Source organism: Anopheles gambiae, chromosome 2, assembly GCF_943734735.2.
Source record: "Anopheles gambiae chromosome 2, idAnoGambNW_F1_1, whole genome shotgun sequence".
Taxonomy (NCBI): Eukaryota; Metazoa; Arthropoda; class Insecta; order Diptera; family Culicidae; genus Anopheles; species Anopheles gambiae.
The window spans coordinates 1,739,727-1,756,289 of record NC_064601.1 but is presented as its reverse complement, the minus strand read 5'-3'; the positions used below and the strand labels follow the sequence as shown (position 1 = coordinate 1,756,289).

Below are 16,563 nucleotides of genomic sequence, written 5' to 3'. Positions count from 1 at the left end.
TGTTTACAATAAATAACCTCGTCAATCGACTGCCCACAAGCCAACAAAGACTTCCGTGTGATAAAACGTACATTTCGTGCTCAAACTCACCTGTAAAACGTGGCTCTACCGGTTTAAAACGCTCTCCAAAATGATGAACCAAATGGGCATGATGATGCAGCAGCAGGGTGTCGGTGTACCCGGCGGTCCGGGTGGTGTCGGTGGCGTTGGTATGCCCGGACCGGGAGGAGTCGGTGTAGCGCCCGGGATGATGCAGTCGCCTCAGATGCAGCAAGCCCAGCAGCAGCAAGTGCAGCAGCAACAAGTCCAGCAACAGCAGGTGCAACAACAGCAAGTACAGCAGCAACAGCAGCAAGTTCAGCAACAGCAGCAGCAGCAACAGCAGCACAGCCAATCCGCCCAGCAGCAAGCACAGCAAACCGAGAAGGTGGACAACATTTCCAAAGTGAAGGTTCTGGTCGGACCGCTTCGCGACGCCCTGTCTACTACGATCAAAACAGCTGCCCAGCTCATCCAGCAAAACACACTGGCCGATGCAGGATCGTAAGTTCCTTCGGTTGCTTAGATGGCGCCCGATTCTCATGACAGTTTCCTTTTTCACACGGCAGGAAAACGGTAGACCTGAACAATGCCCCTCGGTTTGATAAGCACTTGGAGGAGTTTTATTCGATTTGTGACCAAATCGAGCTGAATTTGGTGAGTAATGGGAGGAGGAAAATGTTTCGATGGAGCAATATCGTTTATTCTTCCCATTCCGTTCGCCTCTCCCCAGAAAACGACCAAACTGTGTATGCAGCAGTGTACCTCGTCGCAGCAGTATCTTCCCATTCCGGTGGCCACGAGCCAGCCACCACTGCCGGAAACGAACGCACTCACGTACAATCAGTACCTGGAGGTGGTGAAGCTGCAGATCGGCTACGCGAAGGACATCCACGATACGCTCATATGCGCCGCGCAAAACATTTCCCCCAGCGAATGATAGCCGAACGGAAGCCCAGGGTGGCATTACGGTGGTAAGAGAAGGATAATGGTTTACTTTATTTGTTCTTTATGGCATACATAGAGGAATGAGCGCATGAGCGAGAATGGTGGAGAGGAAGGGTCCAGTTCGTTTTTCCTCCGCACGGGGTCCAGTCTGGTTTCGTGGTAGCGGTCTTAACGATCGTCTAAGAAATAAAATTAAGCTTACACAACTATACAGCAATTCAGGAATTAGATACGGGTTTTACGGTTATTTATCGCCCTCCGTAAAGACGGCGTTGTCGATGCCCTGCTTTTCCATCGCTTTCTCGGCCAGCTTGGACACGACGGCCACCATTTCCTCGTCCCGGTTTCGTCGCGGAATGTAGATGTCGGTCAGCTTGCGCTTGTTGTCGGAGAAGTACAGCTCGATGTCCTCCAGCGTGCGCTTTTCCGTTTCCGGCAGGAAGAAGTACACGAACGCGAGCCCGACCATGCCCATCACGCCGTAGAACAGGATGACACCGGGCAGCGAGAGCGCACTCTCCAGGTTGAAGTACGTTTTGGTCGTCACAAACGACATGACGTAGTGCAGGGCGGCCGTAATACCGCACGCCAGGCTGCGATTTCTGTAATTTCGGAAGTGAAAGTGTGTTAAGACCGCTGAAGCTGCCAATTTCACGATCCCTCACTCGCCCACGACGACGTACCTGAAGGGAAACACTTCGCTGAGCAAAATCCAGGGCACGGGCAGCACGCCCACGCTGGTGAAGAACGCCAGCATGAAGAACAGCACCATCGGAATGTAGCCCATCGATGTGACGTGGCTCGTGCCGGGATGGTTATCGAACGACGTCCAACCGGGCGGGAACGTGTTGAAAGCGTAGATGGACAGCGAAATGCACGACAGCGCTGTGACCGCCATCGACGTAATGGCGAGCCGCCGTTTTCCCACAAACTTGATGCTCACCATGCACACGATGTTAGCGATCAGCCCGAGCAAGCCCGTCGACACGGTGGCCCAGTTCGCGTCCAGCGGCACACCGTACGCCTGGAAGATTTGCACCAGATACGGTCGCATACCCGTCAGTCCGCTCAGCTGACCGAAAACGAAGAACAGCATCACCAGCACGAACGGGCGCAGGTTACGCTTCCTCGTCAGCTCCTTCAGCTTGGTCCACTCGGTTAGCGGGGGATGCTGGCAGGTGGTCGTCGAACCGCTCTTCTCGCAGATGGCACACTTTGCCGAATGCAGGCTGTAGCGCTTCATCTCCTGGAACTCCTGCTCGACGGCCTTCGGTGACACCCAGCCACGCAGCCACTGGAGCGACTTGAGTGCATCGTCCGCCCGGTTCTTGGACAGCAGCCACATCGGCGTCTCGGGCACGAAGCAGATCGCAATCATCGTGGCGATCGGAATGACACCACAAATGGCCGCCGTCGTACGCCAGGTGGTTACCGTCCCCAGCAGATACACCATGAAGAAGCCCAACATCACGGCCACACCGGCACAGGACGTCAGAATGCCGCGGATCGATGGTTGACTGATGACGATGGATGGATGGAAGAAAAGCCTAAGGTTAAGCCGGCGCTACAAACAGCAAAAGACAGCGTAATTACCAAATTTCCCCAACATAGGTCACGATCGGCGCTTCCATGAAGCCGACGCCCAGTCCGAGCAGTATGGCCGCCGTGTACATTTCCTCCAGCGACCCCGCAAAGTGCAACATAAACCAGCCAATGATGTGCGGAATGTTGACCAGAATCATCGATCGCTTGCGCCCGAGCGGCTCGAGAATGATTCCGGACAGAACGCTTCCCACCGGTTGGCAGATGTAGGCAATGCTTCCTAATTTGCGGCAGAAAAAAAAAACAAAAAGGGGAGGAATTTTAAGAAATGATGGTCTGCCGCCGCCACATTGGCGTAAGGTGCTGCTGCTGCTGCTCACCAAACCAGGACGCTTGCTGGGGTGTAAAGTGGAGAAACTCGTCCGGGGCGCGATTTTTTATGCCCCGCAGTGCGGGAATGACGATCGTCGGGAAGGCGACCGCCATGCCGAGATCAAGCAGGAGGAAATTTTTTGCCGTACTGGCCAGTATCTGTGGCAGGATGCGGCGGAACGCGCTCACTTCCTGCTGCTGCTGCTGCTTATCGTTACCGTCGAGCCGTGTTGCCATCTTGTCGTCAGGTCGCACCTTTTTCTCGTCCCGCCCGTTGGTGGAGCCATTTATTGTGTAGGCCGTTTTGCTGCAAAAGGCCAACGGGAAGAAGAAAAGGCAAACGCCGGTCAGTAACGCACGTGCCGGTGGCAATATTTCGATTGAGAATTACAACCCCAAGCTCGGGTTTTAGATAAGGGATGATCTTTTGCGCTCGTGCGTTTTTGCTTTGCTTCTTGCGCTTTTCAATCCAATCGATCTGTCCGTATGACTGTGTGTCCCCGTACGTCAACCCGTACTTACCCCATGATGGAACTCGGAACGCCTGGTTTCGTAGATCAGATAATGATAGCAGGATCAATTCTTGAGTACAACGCACGATGATGATGAGTGCACAATCTAGTGCGATTGATAATAATTGGTCGCTGTCGATGCTGCTGCTGCTGCTGCTGCGTACTGTTGTTAGTGGATCGACATTTTCCAACCCACGGGCTCGATGGTCCAGGTCACGTCGATGGACTGCTGAAGGCAAGAGTGAAGCGTATCAGAAACCGAGAAGCAGATTATAAGGAGGCCACCCCGTTGAAAGGCCCGATCAACGGCGTTGAAAGAGCCGGTAGTAAGGCTGTTGCTGATAAGCTGAAGTCGGAGGACACAAGAAACCTCTCGTGACCATGTCCCTCGCTTTCCCTGGCACCCACCGTTAAAAAAAAAAGAAACAACGTTACAGTGTAAAACGGTCCCATCGTTTGTACCGTATGTTTTGATTAGTCTACGGGTCTATAAAAACAGCAAGAATTGATTTTGTCTGACAACATGTTTTGATTTGCTGGTGGCTTCTGAGAACGCAGCAGCTGTGCGCACACGACCCGCAAATGGGTTTTTCGCGCAGCGCCATCACAGCTGAACCGAAACGAACCGGTTCGTGCGCGAGCGAGCGCGCGCCCGCAGTCTATCTAATGGTACAAATGGGCGCAAAAAGGAACCGCGTGCATTTGGAAATTGCGCACACCGATCGGTGGTGGTGGCGCAATCGAGAGCAAATTGAATCTCCACATCCTTCTTTGCGTGCGTTTTGGGACACTGTGGGCACAGAACGGTAAAGCGTGCATTGAACGAGATCAGTCACCTGAGTGTCCAAACCCACGGCACCCGGCTAAGAGCACACAGACACACGTACGGCTCGTGGTGCCATTAAGTGCCGCACCATTGACCAACATTTACGCTCAGCCACGGTGGCGACAGATTTTGAAAGCGATCAGAACGCGCCGATAAAAACACGACTGGAAGGAGAGAGAGAGAGAGATGCTGAAAACGTGTCTCTTGCAGGCTCTGCACTTTGCCCACCCGTGGCCGAACCGAGCTGTGACTAATTTTGCATGAAGGTTTCTGTGCGCTGGAATTGGTGCCACGGGCATAGGAGGAAAAAAAAACGGTCGTAAATTCACTAAACGACGATTAGAGTTTGTGTACGGTAGAAATCGCCACCAGCATTGTCCACCGCTTATTGTCATTCCTTTGCAAATGATGCTAAATTAAGCAGAAATATGTTGTACAACTTGTGGTGTTTGTCCACCAGCTTCGATCGCTCCTCCAAAGCGCGTCTAAATGCCTTTCACTTTCTTTCAGCGCTGTACGCTCGCACGGTGCCTTCCTGCAAATGCTGCAATTCCAAGTCGCTTTCGGGCACAAATGCACATTGAAATCTAACGTTGACAGGTCTCTCTCCCTATCGCAACCGTTCAAGGTTTGTTTATCTAGCGTAGAACTTGTGCTTCCAACGCTTCCTAGGTAGACACACGCACGCTAGGTTCAGAACCGTCAGCGCCGTCGCCTACCTCGAGCACGATCTCGTATTCCCGGTTTTCGCTTGACGACACAGTGCGACTCGCTCTATGATCGATGATGATGATGGCGACGGTGACTTTTCTTTCTCTTCTCTGCTCAACCCGTGTGTTGCATTGCGTGCTGAGAACGTGCGAACGAGCGAACGGTCGCGGGGTAATAAGTTTAGTGCGATCGTTTAGAGTTTCGCCCATAAATGTAATTCTAATGAGGTACAATTGTGCATCGGAGCGCATCGCAGATTCCCCCATCCTTCCTCCGGCTCCATCCATGAAGCCGGCGAGCTTACAAGTGAACTTGTCACGATACACCAGATGTAAGTATGGTAGGGGGTTCGAGAACAGGTCCCGGTCAAGGCTAATCCTCGCGATCTCTGCTTCCATGCGATGATCATGACGATGAGCGCCATTTTCGGGGAAGGGAGATGACCCGTTCAGTTCAATTTGTTGGTTTGCACAGGTTTAGTGCCCCCTTACCCTGGACCATCACCACCATCGCCGCCTTGACTTGGCTGACTGATTGATGGGATTAATGGATCTATGTAAATAGCCTACGTGTGTGTGTGCGTACTCTCCTCCTATTCTGCGTTAAGCTTCAACTACATCTCCGGCTCACACAATAGAGACACTTTATAGATCCTCGCCTCATTCAGTTAGGTGACCATGTTCTACAGTACGTCTAATTCACTTTTCTGCCTTCGCAATGATAGGGAGAGAGAGAGAGAAAGAGGAGGCAAAAACAAGGAAGGGCACAAATCTCATTTATTCGAGGCAAAAACAGCGTAAGACGACGCAACAATTGCTAAGGGACATAACAATTCGCCATCACCTAGCGCGTCTAGAAAGATTCATCGCTCCCACGGCCTCTATCGTAAGCAATCGATCGCAAGTACACACATGCTACAGGGGCTCTCGTGACCCCTTGCTGCCCGGCACATACCACTGCGCCGACAGTCGGGGGGTTTCTGTGTGGGTTGAGTGGTACGACGGCTTGTGCGCATGATCCACCATCGATCATCACCACCATGTTGGCGGATGTTAATTTCAGCGGTTTCCCCGGGCCAACGAAATTGAATACCCCCTCTGGCGGCTCCGATGGCTCCGATGGCTTGTGGGGAAGAAAGCACAACTGAAGCCTGGTAGACAAGTCTCCCTCCAGGGTTGGATGGCATTTTCTCCCGCTATTTGCTTTTACGAATGTAATCCCCTCGCTTGACAAGCAGCAGGTTCCAGCAGAGTTATTGTTACACCTGCCTGCCACCTTCGTGGAGATGGATGTCGAAGAATTCGATGACGAAAAAACAGGCGATCTCCCTACTCTGCTTCTCTTCCCCTTTCATTTCTCGACTGCTGGTGGCGGAGCATAGTTTCCCTCTCTTTGCAATTCTTCCTTCACCTACACCTCCATTTCCATGCCGAATAGATAGAAGATCCGAGCCAAGGTGCCACGGCCACGGGAAGGAGGTCCGAAAAATCTAGAAACCGTTCGTTCATGTCCTTGAGTGATGGATGGGTCTCGCTCCACGATCGCTCGACACACACAGCCATGATCAGGCGTATATTTTCAAATCCCTCCGCCATCGGCAAAACAAACACAGGAAAGAGCCAGCACAAAAAAACAAAAAGCCAACGCCACACTATCGTGAACTGTGAATTGTATTGTGTTTTGAACTTTTGTACGCAAATTTTGACCGCGTCATGTAATTGCAGCAATCGCGATCGAATCACGCACACACACACACACGCACACACAAAAAACAAACAGCAAAACAAGACCTAGCAATCTTTTCCGCAAGCTCCAAATTTGGCCGACTGCAGCAGCAGCAGCAGCAGCATCGGCCCAACGGCCATATATTTATAGATGGGGTCATATATCTTAAAAAAAGGAGCATCATGGCACCTCTATCGCTCTATCTGGAACCCGTTCCGAAACGGCACAGCACAACAACAACAGCAAAACCGAATCAAACCGGCCCGACCTGCCCGACCCGGGCCCCGAAACCCCGGTGTCCGGTTCGGAGAGGAAAGAAGAAATTAAAACCTATTGCAAACCTAAATCTCAACTCCCGCGGGTCGCGTCCCCGGTCGACGCATCTGCGCAGCTGGCGCGACTGCTGGAGAAATTAGTTGCACAACACGTTTCGATCGCCGTGATGCATGGAGCGGGCATGGAAAGAAAGATCCGCGCAAAGAGGTTCAATCGGGCGGCGGGAGCGTGATGCGGTGTCTGTGTGTGTGTGTTGTTAATATGTGGCACAACGGTGGCCGGACACACACGGGACAGGTTTTGCATGCACAAATGCGTGTAGGTGGTAAGTACACTCCTTTCCACCCACTTTTCACCCGTTCGGGACCGGCGTCCGAAGTAGTACCCCCTCCCGTTCCGCAAAGGTAAGAGAAGAAGCGCACCGCGCTCATCAAACGGTTAATTAAACGTGTTGGAAAGCCTTTCTAGCATGGCATGGGGTCGGTCATTATCGTGTACATGTGTGGGATTGAATGCATATTAAAACGAACGGTACTGCAGAACGGAATCAGCTGAGCTTACAAAGCTTACGACACTGACGTATTGATTTAGCTAGCTAAACAACTAACCCACAAGTACACGCCATCACCCCTGTTATGATCACTATAATTGTATGCATTTTTTTCAATATTCCTTTTATACTAACCGTAGTATTTGCGCACTATTTTTAAACAATTTTGAAAAGGCCCAAAACACAAAGTCGCGATCAACAACGATCTACATTGACGAGTTTGTTTTTGGATACCTTTACACACAAATGCCGCTTCACTGCACTACTCCACTGCTTCCTTCCTGCGCCAAAAAAACATCTGTCCTTTCCGTTGTTGTTTTGTGCGTTGTTTGTTGCCGAATTTCCGTGCGACACACTTTTACTTTCACACTTGTCGCACGCGTGATATGTTGTTGCCCGCGGGCTAAAGTTTGTCCGTCGGTGGTGGAGTTCGAACTCGAGCTGTTTGCTCACGCGTCTGTGTTAGCCAGGCACACGAGCCACTCGACAGTTCAGTGCGTGTGAGCCGTCCGATGGTGTAATTCAAACTGAACCGCGGTTATGGTCCCGGAGGCTGAAAACCGTACCCACCGCACGGGCCGGGCCCCGGAGCCGTACGAACGATCACCGACCACGAAGCCCGTGGACGACAAAAGGGGAAGGGATGACCGACCGACCGAGCGACCGACCGAGCGACCGTGTTTGAGTGGTGCCACATGCACGCCTAGTGATCTCGCGGTATCGCGGCAGCATAATATACCAGCATATTGCTAAGAAAAGCTGCGGCCATTGTGCCGCCCGTGGATGGTTCATGGTTTTTGCTCTCGGCAGAAGGGTCAACGGGTAGTAGCAGGCTGGCAGGCAGGCAGGCATTTCGCAACTGCCTTGACGACCTTGCACCGGAGTAGCGAATCCGCAGTTGCATTATGACCGAGCGCGCGATTTGCAGTCTAATTGTAGTCTTCTTTTAACGTAGGATGGAAAAATGTAGAGCACGAGGGTGGGGGAGGATGGTGAGAGATGGAAAATAGAAGACCGATTGATAAGAAGGTGGGTAGTGAAAATGGAAACCGTTTGCGTTTGTGTTGTTTGTCCATGCAGCTTCGTTGCCTTCCGGTTCGTTTGCATTGGCTGATGGTGATGAGGCTATTGCAGATAATGGGTGCACTACTTGCATTGATATTTTCCACCTATCGCATTCCACCATTCTAAAGCCAGTGCGAGATAAAGGATGCATTATCTTTCGCAGTAATCAAGCTTAGAGATGATTAAATTACACAAATCCATTGTACGCTTTAGCCTGCAACGCAAACATTGTAATAGAATATGAATTTTGAACATCTCAAATAAGACGTTCGAAGTAAGACGTTCAACATGGCACGTTCGAGCCCACACGTGTCTGCAATAGACTGAAGGCAGTAGCTGTCGTTTGGATATTAATTTTTTTTATGTGCAATAAATAAGATGCATTCTCAGTAAAGGGGGTGAGTCTTATAAACTCCAAGAAAAATAGAAAAGTAGGGTGCATAAGATCTACCACGTGTCAGGGTACTAGTAGCACGTGGTCCACCTTATTAAACAATGTTAAGTGTTCAGTTCTAGTACAAACGCCTTAGTTTTGTCATTCCATTTCATTCGATCGCTCCAAAAGGAAACCGAAATGGTTAATTGTGGCTTCTTGTATTTTATCGCGTAAACAATAACCCTGATTCAACCTAGGTAAAACGTTCGTTGCCCATCTCGATTTTTTAAATATTCGAGCAGCTCTCGAATAGACCCGAACACTTCCATTCGAGCAAATCATTCGGAATACGCCCCAAATCGACTAGTGTGGAACCACTGTGATAGCAATTAAATGTTCAACTCTCTATAGTTGCAATTTGTATGTCAGCTTCGTTAGAAAGTATTTTTTTTGTTATTTAATTGTGATTTATTCCAATATATTTATTAATTAAAATGTACTAAAAATGCATGTTATTTTTACATCTCGGTTTTAGAACAATCGACTCATGACCTACGGACCTTCCACCGTCCACGCCGTTTGACAGCTGACATTGACATCAACAAAGCGTAACAGGGTGAAAAGAAAACAAATCCCTCGCACAGATAAAGCACACTCAATTGCTGATAAAATCGTACAAAAATAGCCAAAATTGTGAATTATAATCGCAATTCCGTTACTTTTCTTGCGCTGCGAACCACGCAGCAAACGCCCAGTACACCCGCTGGAAAGTGCGCGGAAAGAACGGGCCAGGCGCAAATCAGCTGATCGCGATCAGTGCATCTAGCTCGATCGACTAGGAAGGTGGTTTAAATAGTAGCAGCCGTGCAAACAGCGCAACAAATCGTTCCGTTCGATCGAGCGCGAAAGACGATCGACCTGTCCGAGCGTGTGGTTCAGTGCGTGAAAAGAGCGAGTGTACTTTAGCAGTAGCTCCACAAGGAAACAGCTGCCGTTCAGGATGGCCGTGTTTATGCCAAAATATAGACTGTAAGTTTCTAAATTACAACACCGTGGCGTGTTCGTTCTAAGCTGGACGGTACAATTTAACCAAAGGGAGTAATCATCAATTGACCTAGCTCGGCCCTGGACACGCATTTACGTTGATGCTCGAACAAAGAAACAGCTACCATTTCCATGGCAACGATTGCCTCCTCGCTCTTCTCCCGCTTCGATCATATGGTTCTGTGTTTGCCGTGAGTGAAGAAGACAGCACGATCAAGAATGTTGTGTGAAGTTGGGGGAGAAAAAGTGAAAAGATCGATCCATTTTAAGAACCAAAGATTAGAAAAACTTTCTCTTTTCGAGTTAGATTTACAATGTGCTTGCGAAAAGGCAAGGCTCTGCTGCACCAAGAAGCGGCCGTTGCAAAGCATTGATTATACAACCATTCACCCTCTCCCGTCGTAATCTTCCCTAATCTAGAAATTTCCTGTCCGCGTGGCCTAAAACAAATCGAACGCGTATTCTCCTGCAGACGACAGCCCACCGCTCATGGTGCCATGTGCTTCGCGGCGCGGTTAGGGTATGTGTGCATGTATGTATGTGGGAGAGTATGTGGAGTCGCGCGCATGATTAGCGCAGGCCGCCTAAACGCCGGCAACTGGGCAGCTCGGGTGGGGTCGGGTGTCGTAGGAATGTATGTTACTAACGCTACACGAGTATTGGTTGCTCGCGTTGAACATTATCAGCTGCTGATGGTGGGAGAAGGCGGCGGCGGCATGCTGCTAAGCTTGCCATCATCGTCACAAGGGTCAACAAACTGGATCGGTGTATGTTTTGGTATGGAATGCCCATTTTTTTAAAGGGGGATTGTGAACGTTTATGAATGTTCACCTGTGTGGGCCAAGGCCAAGGACCTCTGCATAGCTAGTTGACTTTCGATCATGCCTTGCTGGAGAGTATCTATAAAAAGTATGAATATATTGATCAATTGTAACATTCATCAGAGCTGTTGGAGGTTGATCTAATTTCCCAATTTGGTATAAACCGTCTCAGATAGGAAAAAACCCAATCAACTGTGCTTAGTGCACTTCCTTAGGGAGAAGAGAGCCGTTGTAAATGAAATATCAAGCGTTTCCGCTTTGATAAGTTTTATGTGTTTGCGAATATTCGCACGCGATATGAAACAGCGATCAATGAATGTGTTTGTTGATAGCAGGAAATGGGTGCCTAGCTTTGAACCTATCTCAACCTATCCAGGCATATGTTTTCTAGCCAATTTCATTATCTGCTATATAAAAAAGAAGGATTGGTGTGTGTGTGAGTTATCGCAGGAAACAATAAAATATTATCGCAATCGTTGCTTCATGTTTCGTTGCTGATGACTTAAAGTAAACATTTGCTCCAAAAACAAGAGCATATCTTTCAGCAACAGCAGCCAACAACCAGCCAACATACGTTTGCAAATCCTTCCTGCAGGAAACGCTAACCCCTTGCGAAGGTCTTGCGCAAACCTTGCGCACCCTCACACAAGCCATCATAGACAACACATGCATGCTTCATTCATACACCGAACGGCAGAAACAACTCCAGAAACAACAGGTGCCGGCCGCCCTATCGAAGGAAATCCACAACACCCCACCCGATTAGTCACTGATATCTAGGGATCGTGATAAAACGGCTCCGGTCCCCGTACTGCCCCGTACCCCGTGGATGCTTTATAGCCTCCCGGTGGCTAGATAAGGTGGGCTAATATCGCCAAAAATTTAACCGCTTGCCATTTGCCACCCCGGGAACAGTTGATTGATTGTCGTCGCTCGCGAAGGTTGCTGCTTTTGGGCATCTCTAGTTGCCAAATTAGCAGTATCATCTTCCCGTGCAGTGTCGTTGCAAGTCTGTGTTGTGAAAGAGTGCTGGCGGAAGTACACCATTGTGTTTGCACAGTGAGTAAAATTGGGAATTGTAATGGTTGCAATGATTTGTCCTTGTCCTTGTCCTTGCGACCAGCATCTGGTGCCAGTTCTGTTCCAGCCAACTCCCTGCACACGGGCATGTGTTGTTATCATCTCCGATATTGAACTCTGACTAACTGTGACTGGAGCTTGTTGACCAACGATAAGGATCGTGACGTGCATCGTGGCTCTCTGCCTGGTAGACTTGGAAGCCACACTAAAGCACAAGTGTCTCCAAACAAAGGCACTTCCTCTTTCGCTGTTCCGCTCCTCTACGGGAATCCCGGGACCCACAGGTCGCCGAAATGTGGGAAAAATCGATAAACTGTAACAGTACGCGCTGCTATTATTACTGGCCGCTTGTCCTCTGTGTGTCTATTTTCGCGAACCTAGCCTAGTGTGCAAGTGCAGCTACATGCCAGGGTCAGACACGTTACCAGTGGCCAGGTAGCATGGCTTGAAGCACGTGCTGCGCTGTAGTGTTTTGCGTTCGTCCACGCCAAGCGGTAGCGCATCACTGTCGGGGACACACCGACGGATGGATGGATTGATCCAAACGGCAGTAACAACACGTGATTCCGCTGATCCACTGGGCAGCATGTGCGCCAGAACCTTTCCACTGGTTGTTATTTCTGTCCCTGCCTCGGTCGGTTGGAGCCGATTCGTGTAATTTACATTGTCGTACGCGTACCAGTCGTCGGGCGTACGTCGCACGATGGACTTCCACTGCTAGACTTAGTATCCAGCTGCGCGTGGTACAGCCGTGTTGGGTTTTGATTAGATTTTCGCGTTTCGGTCGAGGTCTCGCAATCGTGAATAATATTTGCGCTCGTTCCTGAGTGTGTGGCTGTGTGTGTCTGGTGCCTGGATATCTTGCGAATCGTAATGCTGGATATTAAATTAACCAATTGAGCCGGGCGCGATCGCTCCGACGATCCACAGCAGCGCGCGTTTTGGGGATGGTCTGATTTCGCGTGAGTGGGGATTCGCGCGAGCAACCGTGCGCGCACATTGTTTCTGTGGGCGCGTGGAGTTGATCGTTGTGCACCGTCGTTTCGCAGTCCAAATTTTTGTCCCGGGCCGGGCCCAGTCACGAACGAACTTGTGAAAGATGCAGCAAATGACACTCCTTGCGTACAGACGGAACCTTATTCTCAACGTTTGTTTCGCTGTTTCTTGGTTTCTTTTCGCGTGCGCCAGGTTCTCGAAGGCGGTCAACTTAAAGCCAAACCCCCGACAGTGGTCTGCGCGATGGACTATTGTGCAGCGGTCAATATATGGTAGTAGACAGCTTCAGCAGCAGCCGAATTCATCCTCCACAAACCAGCACAATCATCACCATCAGCAGCAGCACCAGCAGCAGCACCAGCAGCATCATCATCAACAGCAGCAGCAGCAGTTCCACCATCAGTCGACGACAGGTAAATCCCGTAGCAAAGTTTACAGAAAGTGGAGTTGGAAGGCAGGAGCGGGCTGGACTATATTATCGGTTTTGGATTGGTGGTTACTAGCAGCCGGCGGTTGGCTGACCTGGCGTGGTGTATTTCTTCGTTGGACACCCATCGGTATCTGTATGGTGGTGGCAGCAAAGTGGCACCTTCACAATCGTGAACTCGATAAGAAGGGCCTACCGCGAACCGCCGCAAAATGGCAGGTAAGCAATGGCAGTTGATGTGCCGATGGCACGTTGCGGAGTAGAGTTACTCAAACGGTATTTGTACGGATTGCAGGCGAAAATGTACTGCTCGCTGCCCCTGCGCCTCATGAGCCGTTGCTGGGGCTGGATGGCCGATCGAAGAGTTCCCAAACCGGTGCGGCCCATGCTGTACGGGCTCTACTCGAACACGTTCGGTGTAAAGATGGAGGAAGCGGCCCCAGACAACTTCAAGTAAGTGCATCGTGTGCTCCCTTACAGATCAAGTATGTTTGTCCCTTCGTGTTTGTTCCCAGCGAACGAACGACGTTCCGCTCGGGCGTTACAAGTTCTCGTTGTTTAGTGCAACTTGCAGATAATCTATTATTACATTTAGAAAAGAAAGAAGGTAATGTTTTTTGTTTGTTGTTTGATATAAGCCACCCACACGATCGAGTGAAAGATTCTCTAAAATGATCTTTGACTGTTTGCTTACTTCTTCTTACTATCAGTGTGTGTCGTTGTGTTTGGTGATAATTGTCCTTTTCTGGGTGTTAGCTCGCTTTTTTCCTTTGCATTCATCAACGTTTAAAAGGTGTTTGTTGAACTGTGTGCTTCATTAATCGCTTCACTTTGCCTAACCTGTTCTTTTGGCTTCTGCTGATCAGTTTTCTTGATCGGCTCTTTGCTAAAAATGCTTCCTTTTTATGCTGCAAAATGGTTTTTCTCTATGTACTTAAACTCTTTTTCTCACCTCCATGTGTGTTCATTATCGCGTTCCTTTGTACTAATCTTATTGTATCCGTGTTTCCGTCAACGCAGAGAGTATCGAAGCTTAGGAGAGTTTTTCACCCGCCCTCTCAAGGAAGACGCTCGACCAATCGATCCCAAGACCAGCTTCGTGTCACCGTGTGATGGACGAATTCTGCACTTCGGTGCCGCCAATTCCAACCTAATCGAACAGGTAAGACCACCATTCAAAGCAAATCGCAACGAACGTTCACTAACTGGACCACATCCGTGATCCCCCGCCACCGTACCACCAGGTCAAAGGAGTATCGTACAGTTTAGAGGCCTTCCTGGGACCACCGACCTGGACAACCAAGGACGCCCCCGAGATGGTGGAGAAGGTGAAGAAAAACGCCTCGCCCGACAGCGTGCTGTATCAGTGCGTCATCTATCTAGCGCCGGGAGATTATCACCGCTTCCACTCGCCGACGCTATGGAAACCGGAACTGCGAAGGCACTTTTCCGGCGAGCTGCTCTCCGTCAGTCCGAAGATTGCCGGCTGGATTCCGGGGCTGTTTTGTCTCAACGAGCGGGCCGTCTACATCGGCAAGTGGAAGCACGGATTCTTCAGCTACACCGCTGTCGGTAAGGAGGGGGAAGCTTTTTATTTTTATTTCTTTTCACCCGGATCTAACTAACTCCACTAACTGACCGACAATTAGCCCCGGAGGGTTCGCTTATCATCTAGAGTTCAGCCGAAAGCCGGTAAGGTGTGGGCCTGGAAATGATAGTGATGCGGTAATCATTATCAATTGGCTGGCTTGGGATCCGGGAGGTTTTCTTTTTGTTTTCGTCTTCTTCGTCGACTCTGCGAGATCTGCTCGGTCGTACGATCGTACGATCGATGGATTCCCGCGCGAATCATGAATGAAGGTTGATAACACACAATCCGGTAGGGTGGCGTGAGAACTAAAGATCCGGGTCGTGGGATAATGCTGACAGGAGAATTTACATGTCTCCCTTTTCCTTTTTTTCCAGGCGCAACCAATGTCGGTTCGGTGGAGATTTTTATGGACGAGAAGCTGAAAACTAACAAATGGGTCGGTTTGGCCTGCGGCAGTCACAAACACAAGGAGTACGACGAGCTGGAAATGCCTGCTGACAAGTACCTGGAGAAGGGCGAACTAGTTGGCCAGTTCCGGATGGGCAGTACTATTGTGCTTATCTTCGAAGCTCCGAAAGAATTCAAGTGAGTGCGCTGCTGTTTGCTGAGCTTTGCGTTTTGTTATTGAAACATCGCCTTTCCCGTTCACAGGTTCAACCTCTTCCCCGGACAGCGTGTCAAGGTCGGAGAGCGGTTAGGAACGTTCGAAGGTACGGAAGAAGCAGTGGAAAACCCCGAGGAAGTGAAGCGGGCGATTCAATCCTTGGACGCAGTGGAACCGGTCACTGTGTAAAAGTATTCACCGATTACTTCATGCAGTATGAAAACGGAACTCGTTCTCGTCTTGGTAGTGTCTCAGGTTGAACATAGTTTTAGTTAACAATTATTTCTTTATAGTGTATCTACACCCGTACCCAAGCCTAAGTACAATATTGATACAACTGCGCGTGATCGTTGCTTGCGGTTGTTAATCCTTTAGAATATATCGCGCCAAGTGATCGTGCGAACGCGAAGCGAAGTCTATCGGGAAAACATTTGTTTAACTAGTTGCTGTCGATCGAACGGACACACGAAGCACGAAGCATACCACAGCCCGGCCACTGGGCAAACCGATGTGCGTGCGTTGTTAGTTGCAAATACCGTAAGAGTAGTACATATTGTACGCGACTGGGATTGCTTTCCGATTGCTGTCAGAGGAGCGTATGACAAACGATAGGAGACGACGAGAGCCTGTAAAGACTTGTAGTATTTAAACAGCGTGCTACACACACACACACACACACACATGCATACAAAGTGCTTTAGACAGTGAAAACGTTTTGCACGATCGTGATTTAAATGTGATGTGAAATACCGTGAGCAATCCCGCGCTTGATTGCTGCACGAGCTATTGCCAACACATACACGCGTATACATGACCTCTAAACAGTTTGTAAAAAAAAAGAAGAAGACGGACCCACTGTTGACCTCAATTACCCAAAGGGTTCTTAGGTGAACCTTTTACGTATAGGTGATTTTGTAAACTACTAGCAATGTACGAGATCGTACGAAACCTGTACGTTAGCTGAAACCAATTGTTCCTGCCGCGGTGTTTCATTTGAGGAATATATTTTTATGTTAATAGAACTATTAAAAACTGTGTTTGTTTACCTGCATTTCTTT

At 49.6% G+C, this 16,563-nt stretch overlaps 3 protein-coding genes across 10 annotated transcripts; 2 read left to right on the top strand and 1 right to left on the bottom strand.

Moving 5' to 3' along the window:
• Positions 1–1,198, top strand: LOC1281934 (mediator of RNA polymerase II transcription subunit 29). Its single transcript, XM_321918.5, has 3 exons — positions 1–543; positions 609–696; positions 773–1,198. Exons 1-3 carry the CDS (start codon positions 131–133, stop codon positions 977–979), a joined length of 708 nt encoding a protein of 235 aa, XP_321918.4. The 5' UTR covers positions 1–130; the 3' UTR covers positions 980–1,198.
• Positions 1,006–9,076, bottom strand: LOC1281935 (facilitated trehalose transporter Tret1). Of its 4 annotated transcripts, none has more exons than XM_061647390.1 (6): positions 7,637–9,076; positions 3,424–3,642; positions 2,910–3,208; positions 2,581–2,809; positions 1,671–2,504; positions 1,006–1,589 (listed from the first exon to the last, which is right to left on the bottom strand). In XM_061647390.1, exons 2-6 carry the CDS (start codon positions 3,426–3,428, stop codon positions 1,232–1,234), a joined length of 1,725 nt encoding a protein of 574 aa, XP_061503374.1. In that variant the 5' UTR covers positions 3,429–3,642; positions 7,637–9,076; the 3' UTR covers positions 1,006–1,231. The 4 variants fall into 4 exon arrangements, with proteins under 4 accessions (XP_061503374.1, XP_061503373.1, XP_061503375.1 ...); XM_061647389.1 differs by having other exon boundaries at positions 3,424–3,639; XM_061647391.1 differs by having other exon boundaries at positions 7,736–9,076.
• Positions 9,077–9,521: 445 nt separating this feature from the next.
• Positions 9,522–16,537, top strand: LOC1281936 (phosphatidylserine decarboxylase proenzyme, mitochondrial). 5 transcript variants are annotated; one of them, XM_061647387.1, is made up of 8 exons: positions 9,522–9,971; positions 13,076–13,296; positions 13,390–13,529; positions 13,606–13,763; positions 14,331–14,472; positions 14,555–14,882; positions 15,276–15,486; positions 15,553–16,537. In XM_061647387.1, the coding sequence occupies exons 1-8, from the start codon at positions 9,943–9,945 to the stop codon at positions 15,692–15,694; spliced, it is 1,371 nt and encodes a 456-aa protein (XP_061503371.1). In that variant the 5' UTR covers positions 9,522–9,942; the 3' UTR covers positions 15,695–16,537. The 5 variants fall into 5 exon arrangements, with proteins under 5 accessions (XP_061503371.1, XP_061503370.1, XP_321921.5 ...); XM_061647386.1 differs by having other exon boundaries at positions 9,536–9,971; positions 13,387–13,529; XM_321921.5 differs by having other exon boundaries at positions 9,536–9,971; positions 13,076–13,529.
• The last annotated feature ends 26 nt before the right edge of the window (positions 16,538–16,563 follow it).

Excerpts from the sequence above, each read along its gene's own strand:
- LOC1281934 (XM_321918.5), top strand. The coding sequence starts at position 131 with ATGATGAACCAAATGGGCATGATGATGCAGCAGCAGGGTGTCGGTGTA. Across the intron at positions 544-608 it reads ACACTGGCCGATGCAGGATC|GAAAACGGTAGACCTGAACA; the intron begins GTAAGTTCCTTC and ends TTCACACGGCAG. Across the intron at positions 697-772 it reads ACCAAATCGAGCTGAATTTG|AAAACGACCAAACTGTGTAT; the intron begins GTGAGTAATGGG and ends GCCTCTCCCCAG.
- LOC1281935 (XM_061647390.1), bottom strand. Across the intron at positions 2,505-2,580 it reads ACCTATGTTGGGGAAATTTG|TCAACCATCGATCCGCGGCA; the intron begins GTAATTACGCTG and ends CATCGTCATCAG. Across the intron at positions 1,590-1,670 it reads AGCGAAGTGTTTCCCTTCAG|AAATCGCAGCCTGGCGTGCG; the intron begins GTACGTCGTCGT and ends CCGAAATTACAG.
- LOC1281936 (XM_321921.5), top strand. The coding sequence starts at position 9,943 with ATGGCCGTGTTTATGCCAAAATATAGACT. Across the intron at positions 13,764-14,330 it reads GCGGCCCCAGACAACTTCAA|AGAGTATCGAAGCTTAGGAG; the intron begins GTAAGTGCATCG and ends CCGTCAACGCAG. Across the intron at positions 15,487-15,552 it reads GAAGCTCCGAAAGAATTCAA|GTTCAACCTCTTCCCCGGAC; the intron begins GTGAGTGCGCTG and ends TCCCGTTCACAG.